At 30.2% G+C, this 10,254-nt stretch overlaps 1 protein-coding gene across 1 annotated transcript; it reads right to left on the bottom strand.

The window, feature by feature from the left end:
• Positions 1–228: 228 nt before the first annotated feature.
• Positions 229–3,916, bottom strand: LOC111876003 (alpha-isocomene synthase). The gene is made up of 7 exons (XM_023872526.3): positions 3,830–3,916; positions 3,352–3,622; positions 2,879–3,263; positions 2,559–2,777; positions 2,352–2,490; positions 788–1,036; positions 229–620 (listed from the first exon to the last, which is right to left on the bottom strand). The coding sequence occupies exons 1-7, from the start codon at positions 3,914–3,916 to the stop codon at positions 327–329; spliced, it is 1,644 nt and encodes a 547-aa protein (XP_023728294.1). The 3' UTR covers positions 229–326.
• Between the last annotated feature and the right edge of the window lie 6,338 nt (positions 3,917–10,254).

Genomic DNA, 10,254 nt, shown 5'->3' on the forward strand with positions numbered 1-10,254 from the left:
AAAAGGAAAAAAAATATTTAATATTCACAATGTGCATCTTTTATATATCATGCATCTAAATTGGTATTGGGTCACATTAAAATGCCACTACGAATAGAATAATAACTTAAAGCACGATCACACTTTATTACTCTTGCTTGGAAATACAAACATAAATTAATATATCACACATAAGATAATTAATATATCACACATAAGATAATTCAAACTATCATACACCAAAGGACTTGACATCTTATTCTATATTTCTATAATAAGTCATATACTAGAGACAATGATTCATCTTCCAAATACATGGTATATAATAGATCCTGACGAATTGAAACTCATGTGATGATAGCGTCAACAACAAGAGATTTTATATGACTTATGAGTTCTTCTCCAACATGTGTAAAATGGTCTTTGTTTTTATATAGAACATCCATCGCACGTGCTAAATTGATTACCCGCATAACTACAGGCATTTTAACATCTTTACAAATGAGAGACTCTTTATTCATTTCTTTCCATGCATATTCAACTCTCTCATTGAACACACTATACACATGTTGTTCAGTGACATCAAATTGCTTCATGTAACATTCAATTCCAGAAGCCACATGGTTTCTTTCTTGCTCTTCCTACATTGGTGTCAAAGTCCTCAAAATTAGCACCAATCACTTAACATAATATCCAATAATGAATAAAACTTGATTTTCTCGTCGTTTATGATAATTCAATTTGGTTATTTAATGATTATAGACAAATCACTTTATAGAATTGCAAAATTAAGTTAGATATGATGTACCTTGTGGGTGACAATATCATCCATGATCCTACAAAGCACACAACAAGCTTTAACAAGAGGAGGATTAGTGAGGACCCATTTGAATGTATTGTCAGTTATCGCATCACCCATGGCAGCAAAACTTGCTACTAGAGCATATTTATATCCGCTGCTAATATACGTAAGTTCCATATGTTCCTCAACTGTTGGTATGTACCCTTCATGTGTCCATTTTGCTTCAGTCATGTAGCTTCTAATGTGTTCTTGCATCTGAAACAACCATATGTTACATCACATGCATCATCATGGGCGGCTCAACCATTTTTAGGGCTCAAAGCGAGCCAAAAATTTGGGGCCCTTTGGTCTTTGCTATACTCGGAAGATGAATATGTCGCAAAAATCAAAATCGATAGAAGAATGCAATGTCATTTTAGTTTCATGAATGCAACGATCATTGATTTATTCTTACGCTTCATTTATTTTGTGGTTGCCGGATTTGATTTTTTAATGGACTAAATTTTTGGACTTTGAAGAATATGAGGCCCCTTAGAACTGGAGGCCCTAAGTCCTTGCTTAAAAAAGCTCAACATAGAGCCGGCCCTATGCATCATAATATATAGCTTTAAAAAATAAAAATTATTTCCTTTTAATAACCATAATAGTCAAAAGCTGATTTTCAAGATAATTACTAAAAGATACACAATTATAATATTTTTCACGTTTCATAAAACCTAACTACAATAAATCGTGAAACTGGATTTTAAACAAAAATAGTTCTTATTCAAAAACAAATGGAAGGTTGTTAATATAAATCTAAATTAGAAATTTGAAAAACATTAAAAATGAAAGGTGTGATTAGGGTTGTAAATCAACCAAATGCTTAATGGATGGTTTTAGAATTGTTCTATGGAAAACTTATTTATATCCGTATTTAAAAAATGAAGGAACGTGAGCAATATTTTTTGTTCATCATATTAAATGAATGAATATGAACAATGATTTTGTTCGTACATTTATGTTTGCTTTGTATATTATATTATATATTTAATATTATAAAACTTGTGCTAGTGAAAGTACAACTTCTAGTCCAGTTTAAGTTTTAGAAATTCTAGATTACGTAAAAATATAAAGAGTAGCATTGTACGGTCAACCTATAACAAATGTTGACGATCAAATTTTATAAATATTGATACACATCTTTATGTTCGCTAACTTTTGTTCATTTATGTTCATATGTTTTTATGTTCGTTCGTTTATGGCCATTTATGTGCATTTAGGACCTTAACGAACATAGATGAACAAGGTAATTTGTTAAACAAACGAACTTGAACAAGAAAATCCGTTCGTGTATGTGTTCATGTTTATTCAACTAACTTAAACCAACCTACATAAATATATAAGCATTTTCTCTTGTTTGTTCGGTTCGTTTGCCCTAGCTAAGTATAAATATGCGATTTAAAAAAAAATCAAATGTTTGGAATTTTTTGGGAACGTGAGAAAGCATGAAAAGTGTTTACAACCATAACTTTATGACCTTATTCAATTTGTGAAAAATAAGATTACAACTAGAACGTTTTGAAATTACCGCCTCTTGAACATAGTTAAGGTGATGTCTTTTTCCCATCTTTGCCAAGATTTCCTCCATTTCTTCATAAAGATTCATTAGCATTCGGTATATAAGTTTCATGTTTTCTGGAAGCTCATCCAAACATGTACTTGGCCACCTACAAATAAACAAATATGGGTAAAATATTTGATTTTAGTTGATAAATATATGCTCTTTTTTTCTTACATTTGGATTGCTTCGGTTAAAACCAGAAGTTCTTCATAAGTACCGTAAGCATCATAAGTGTCATCAAAAAGTGTTGCCATTGCAAGAACTCTAGCTAAGAACATTCTAGATTGAGAATATTTAGGCTCATAGTACACTCCTAAAGCCCAAAAGTAGCATTCAACCAATCTATTTCTTGCATAAGGTAGATTGTTTGGGACATCGAAGACTTTCCACCACCTACATACATGTAGTAATATGAGTGTCTTGTGAGAGATTTTCTAAGAATATTAAAAATATATATACAAAAAGGGAGGTCGGGGTTATATATTTCTACATACCTGGTTATTTCGCTAAGCTCTTTCTTATGCAGAGATTGGAGTGCGTTGAACGCTAACTTGGAAAGTTTTAGTAAAGAATCATTATGACAAGTTTGTTTTTGGTAAAAAGGTATGTAGCGCAAAGCCTCAAGTCTTGGCAACCTTTTATGTAAAGGTTGTTTTAGTGCCTCATATATCTCTGCAGAAACGGTAGAGTTGCTGCAAAGAAGATCCTTTGCTATCTCATAAAGACGATTTCTTGTGAAATCAAGAGCATCATCTAATATGACCTCGCCCGGAATACTCATATACGTAGCCTCATATAACTCGAATAATCCTTGAATGTCATTTTTTAAGCACTCATTGAAAGCTTCTCCCTTGTCATCCTTATATATATTGAAAATATCTGTTTCATTTCATATAAGGCATTAATAGCTACTTTCTATATTACATCATGATTAATAAATAGAATTTATGCATGCATGCACACCCACCGCTTGAGACGAAGAAGCCTTGTTGTCGCATGAGTCGAAACCAAAGGGAAGTCCCTGCACCAATCCAGTTGTCACCATATGAATCATAGATGTGTTGCAAGGCTTGATTAATCTCCACTTCAAAATAATATGCAATGCCAAGGCGTTGAATTGCATCAACCAGTTTTAAGCAATTTAAATGTTCCGTGGGATTATTTAAAGTTTCCAATATTTCTTTTCTCACTTCTTTTATCAAGTCATCAATCGCCTTATCTACTCCATCTTGATCTTCCTGTTTCATTTTAAAATAAGTCACTATTAAATTTAATTGAAATTCAATGGATGAGAACATCCAAGATTTACAATTCATCGCAGACCACAAATACAATTATCTTAATCTTAAATAGAAGCATGAATATATAATTAAGATATTGTGCTTGTATATTAGACACAATAACATGTTATATTAATTCATCATCATTTTTAAAGGTTCGCATACCTCTTCATAGGCGAGAAATTGATCTCCCCAAACACTGAGAGGAAAATTAGCAGTAGGTCGGATGACATTTTCTTGTTGAACAAGCATGTTGTATGACAAATTTGATTCAATATATGTTGAACAAGTTTGTTTTAATTTGATGTAGAGCCAAATGGTATTTATAGAGGATATGGGTGGGTTAACCCGGTTCAGTTTTTGATTTGTTTTTTGACTCTTGTATATTTAAAGATTTTAGAAAATAATAAATCTGTTTAAAACTGTTTAAATAATTAACTTGTTTGTTGTATTTGTAACTACTTAATTAAGGAAACGAATAATTCATTGAAGGTGGAATGTTATTCCCTAAAATCCCACATTTTTCATAAGTATTTTAGATAAAGTTTAGAGTTGAAAAAATAGGGTAATTTTAAGAGTAAATTACATGGTTTGATCAAAATTTCACGTTTGATCCCTAATTTTTCTTTTGCACTCGGATTGTCCGTGTGGTTTGATTTTGTTGCATTTTTCATCCTTTACATACATAAAATTCGGGACCAAACGTGTTATTTTGACTAAACCATAAGGACGAAAAATGCAACGAAATCAAACTATAGGAACGATCCGAGTGCAAAAAAAAAATTAAATAACAAACATGTAATTTTAATCAAACTATAGGAATGAACTCATTCATAAAAGATGTAATGTTTCTTTCGCTTAAGTGGATATATTTATATTTATGGTTGCTTACTCTTTTTCTTTAATATAATAATAGTTTCAACAATATCAATTTTATTTTTTTAATAACTTCTAACACTTTTAAATTCACCCTTACATTTATATAAAAGTTACAGTTAATATCTTTTAATAAACATTTATTTATTAAGCTTTTATTACGTATCATTATCAATCTTATATTATATTAAGGCTGTGTTTGGTGTGTTACAGTTAGCTTTTTTAAATTATCATGTTTAGCAACCAAAAAGTAGCTTATAAGCTAACTTTTTAAAAAGATTTTAGACTAGTTTTTAAGAGCTTTTTAAATTTTTTTCCAAATATACCTCTTAATTATTTATAAAAACACATTATTTTAATTATCCTTTTATCTCATTTCTTATTTTTTTCAACTAGCTTTTCAACTACTTTTATCAAATGCTATTTTTTATCAGCTAACTTTTCAGTTATTAATTAGTTTTTTTATCTAACAGCTAGCTTTTCAGCTATTTCGTCAAACATAGTCTAATTAGATGAAAAAACGTTTAGAATTTTTGTCAGTTTATACCCTTTTTCATATTTCTTATTTTCTTTTAAGATAATATGGCATCTAATCACAATTTAATAAAGAAAACAGGCATATTAGATACATCTTATTTTTAGCCTACTAATATCAGCCTACCAAAAATATCTAATATAAAAATTATTTTTATACTTCAGAAAATATAAAACCAAATAAACTACATAATGGTAGAAACTTGATCAAAATGTATCTTTTTATTAGGGGTGACAATTGATAACACGACACGACAAAAATACACGACACGAAACGAAATAGGGACGAAACTGAAATTCGAATTCGTGTTCGTGTCTAGTGTAAAAAACATGATGTCGTGTCGTGTCGTGTTCGTGTTCAAAATTCGACACGAAATTGACACGATTAAGCATTTGTCTATCGTGTTTTTCGTGTTTGTCGTGTTATATATGATTAAGTATTAATTAAATAAACTAAGGGGGTGTTTGCACTACAAGAATAATCGGCATTAGCGGCGACGCTTTTAGCGGCGACAGCCACCTTTAGCAGCGACACATAATTTTCGCGTTATGTGTCGCCGCTAAAAGTGTCGCCGCTAATGCCCATCGACCCCGATCCACGTCGAAATATGAGGTGAAACCTTAACCATTGATTTTGTCCCTAATCCAACGACTGAAAATCGATAATATACATACCAATAGCGGCGACGGTGTCGCCGCTAATACTCGAAAATTTTGACCGCCAAAGTTTCCCCCCCAAAGATGTCGCGGATAATACTCAAAAAATTTGACCATCAAAATTCCCCCCAAAGGTGTCGCCGCTAATGCCCTTCGCAGATATAACCCCCTTCAGCTCCTTCTTCCTCCTTGAACTCCTTCTTCCTCCATCAGCTCCTTCTTCCCCCTTCTCTTTTCTATGAACTCATTTATATGTAGAATTTGTCTTTTGTATATGTATGTATTTGTGTATTAGTATATATATATATATATATATATATATATATATATATATATATATGAGTGTTTTTATATGTGTATTATGTATGTATTTGTGTATTAGTATGTGTATCATGTATGTATGGATGTGTTTTTGATTATATGTTTTTATAAAGTTTTTATAATTTATAACAATTTTTATAATTTTATAAGGTTTGTTTTGTATATGAAAAGAATGTTTAAAAAAAACTAAAAAAAAGAGAAAACTACAATTAGCGGCGACACTTTTAGTGGCGACATGGTATTAGCGGCGACGGTAAGCATTAGCAGCGACAAATTGGGTATTAGCGACGAACCAACAGCGGCGACCTTTTAGCGGCGACGTGTCGCCGCTAAAGGTATTAGCGGCGACAATCGGGACCTTTAGCGGCGACGCCTGTCGTCACTAATAGTCATTATTCTTGTAGTGTTGGCTTAGTTTTTTAAGGGCCAAAAGATCTTTTTGGAAAAATTGCAAAAAGTCAGGTTTTCCTGACTTTTCCAAAAAGTTGATTTTCCTTCTATCAAAAATCCAAAAGTAGGTTTTAAAATTGTTTTGTCAAACATCTTTTGGCTTCTATCTTTTTCTAAAAGATATTTTGGCTTCTCAAAAGCTAAGCCAAACACTCCTTAATTTTTATTTTATGTTATCATCGTCGTGTCGTGTCATGTTTGTCGTTTTTTAATCGGTTCGTCTTCGTGTTAGTTAAAAAAACACGACATCGTGTCGTGTCGTGTTCGTGTTACAGAAAACTTTTTCGTGTCGTGTCAGACAAAAACACGACACGATGGCCCGATTTGACACCCCTACTTTTTACCATGTAAAAAATTGTATCATAAATTGTAGATGGCTATCCTTAGCCTTTCCTAACAGACACTTGGAAGAAAGACCCACTGCAAAATCTACTCGAATAAATGAAGTTCTTTTTTTTTTTTGCATATCACACTCTCATTCATTTTGTCACATATCATTTTGTGGTTATTTTAAATTGTTATTTTTCAAATGTTATTTTATGATATTCTTTTTTCTATTTTATTAAATTTCACATGGTATTCAAATATAATAATTGCAATAAATTTAGTATAAATGAATATCAATTTCATTAAAGAATTTATCTTCTAATTTCAAAATTTCTAAAGTAAAGCCCATTGGTTTCTTTTGCTTATTTATCTAAATTATTTGTTTAAATTTAAAAGAGAAAAAACACTTTAATTTTAATAATTTAATATTTTTCTCATTTTTCTTATCAATTCAAACTTTTCAAATATTTAGACCTATATATATATATATATATATATATATATATATATATATATATATATATATATATATATATATATAACTTTTTTCGATTTTTTTTAAAATATTCAAAAATACATAAAATGAAAAAACAAGAAAAAGAATAAAACAATTAAATGACTTTACATACACGTTCATCATACACGATATGATTAATATATTTTACAATATATATATATATATATATATATATATATATATATATATATATATATAGGGTTAGGTTATTTTGTTTTACTAACTATTATGTGCAAGAATATATAGATTTGGACCATCGGATGGAATATAATCAAATGTCATGATCTGAGGGTCTATGATAGTAGAATAGGATAACATGTACCATAAAATCACACAAATTTCAGCATAAGAGCATTTTAGTCAATTAACGTATAATAAAAAATGAAATTTTCGGATTTTTTGGGATTATTAATTCCTTTATTTTTTAAAAATCTGAATATTTTAAATTAATTCAAATTTAAAAATCCGATTTTATTATGTCAGAATGATAGAATGCCAACCATAAACTAGTAAATATTTTTTTTGATTTTATTTTGTCAAAATGGCAGAATGTCAACCATAAACTAGTAAATACATTCTGAAAGAGTACACAAAATCTATTCTTGAACTAATAATATAACAAATAATTACATTGTAAGATTGTGATTCATTGAATAATAACAACATTCTGAAATTTAAAAAAAAAAAAAAAAAAAAAAAAAAAAAAAAAAAAAACATCAAAATCTAACAAAAACACTAATCTATTCTGAAAGAATATTATTTTTAAGCAACACTTTATACGTTGTAGCATAACACATTCTGGTATAATACACCCTCGTTTCTATATGTTTTCTTCCTTCTCCACATCAATGTTAGCCTCTTCAAAACCTAAATCCGCAAAGAAAACATAATGAAGTTTAAAAAATTAAACAATTCAATGCATTCTAATAGAATAAAAACTATAAATTCTGACAGAATGTTTTAAAGACTATAAAGTTTGACTATAATAGAAAATAAAAACTATAAATTCTGACAGAATGTAGTAGAGACTATAAAGTCAACCATAAAGTATCACAAATTTATTAACAGTTAAACAAATATATTTGTTGTTAACAATTATTCTCAGACAATCTAACATAATACATTTATATAAATAAATTCTAACAGAATACATTACAGAATTCAAGAGTTGTGATTGAATCGTCAACACACATCTGCATTCATTCTCAGTCATGAATTCAAGAAACAAACACACATGGATTCCCCTGTCAAATACCGAAACACAAACAACCATGAGTTATATCCCATCCATTATCATAATTTTTTTCAGGAAAACCCAAACATCCAAATTTCTATGGATTCACATCAAAATAAGATGAAGAAGAAGATCACCTGTTGGCCATGGATGCTTTCGTTAACTTCCTCTTCCTTCAATTAGTTAAGAATCGAGACCCTTGTCCCCCTCAAACTTGTTGTTTTGCTGCTTCCTTTCTCCATTATGTGTCAATGGCCAACAACCCCATTTTCGTGTTTTTTCCTTTCCTGACAAACAAAGAAAAACAAACACTTCCCAATTTCAGTCTTTGGTTGCCATTCTCATCTCCTAGTTGTTGGATTACCGGACCAGAGGAAGAAGAACAGGAGGCTGCCGAAGCATACTTCCGTCCACGTACCCGCAATCGCCGGGAGCGATGCCCTCCTCTGTCTCTTCCCCATCAAAAGACATCGTCGAACATCGACCATCACAAACACCACTAGATTCCCTTCCCATTCGCTCCTAGCTTCTCACTCGCGTTCACGGACCCCACAACAGCGCCACTGCTCCTCCGCATCCCCTTCTTCAGCATCATCAAACTCCAGAGTCCATCGATTGCAAGACGAGAGTATGCCCTCCCTTTTGGATCCGTCGACTGTAGAAGAAGAAGCAGCAGCGGTGGATTAGATTTTGGGCTAATGTTCTAAATTTGTCATTGTCCCTTGCATGATATCAAGAATATTAATTATCTACCATTATTAATTATACAAAGATTACTATAATACTCTTTTTGATTTAATTAATTATTTAATTATTTGCTAAATTGTGATTGTGCATTTATAAACACAATAGTTGCTAGAAATATTTGAACTTAACTCTCTCTCTCTCTCTCTCTCTCTCTCTCTCTCTCTCTCTCTATATATATATATATATATATATATATATATATATATATATATATATATATATATATATATATATATAACCAGAACAACAAATATAAAAAAGTTATGAATCGCAAAATCTATTTAAAAAATACACAAATATTTTGTGATGATTATTTTTCTCTTCTTCGTTATGGAGATTTTGTTGAACAAGTTTTAATTTGATGTAGAGCTAAAAGGTATATGTAGAGGATATGGGTGGGTTAACCCGGTTTAGTTTCTGATTCATTTTTTTAAAATGTTGGCTATTTAAAGATTTTAGAAAATAATAAACATTTAAATCTGTTAAAATAATTAAGTTGTTTGTTGTATTTGTAACAAGGAAATGAATAATTCATTGAAGGAGGAATGTTATTCCCTCAAATACCATATTTTTCATGAGTTTTTTAGATAAAATTTGCAGTTGAAAAAATAGGTAAATACATGAACTAAAACTTAAATACATGAACGATGTAAAGTTTCTTTCACTTCAGTGAATATATATTTATGGTCGCTTTCCTCTTTTTTCTTTAATATAATAATGGCTTCTATAATATCAATCTTGTTGTTTTTAATAACTTCTAACACTTTTAAATTCATCCCTTACATTTATATAAAAGTTAAATTTAATACCTTTTATTTATTAAGATTTTATTACATATCATTGTCAATCTTATATATTAACTAGGTGAAGATCCGGCGCGTGGTTAGTGCAGGACTTGGATTGGTCGGGATATTTTTTGATCATTAT

The sequence above is a fragment of the Lactuca sativa genome, chromosome 1 (genome assembly GCF_002870075.4).
Source record: "Lactuca sativa cultivar Salinas chromosome 1, Lsat_Salinas_v11, whole genome shotgun sequence".
NCBI lineage: Eukaryota > Viridiplantae > Streptophyta > Magnoliopsida > Asterales > Asteraceae > Lactuca > Lactuca sativa.

What these genes read in the sequence shown, in the direction of transcription:
- LOC111876003 (XM_023872526.3), bottom strand. Translation starts at nt 3,916, where the DNA reads ATGCTTGTTCAACAAGAAAATGTCATCCGACCTACTGCTAATTTTCCT. An exon ending in GAGCTTAGCGAAATAACCAG is followed by an intron (nt 2,778 to 2,878) that starts GTATGTAGAAAT and finishes ACATGTATGTAG; the next exon opens with GTGGTGGAAAGTCTTCGATG. An exon ending in ATGATATTGTCACCCACAAG is followed by an intron (nt 621 to 787) that starts GTACATCATATC and finishes ACACCAATGTAG; the next exon opens with GAAGAGCAAGAAAGAAACCA.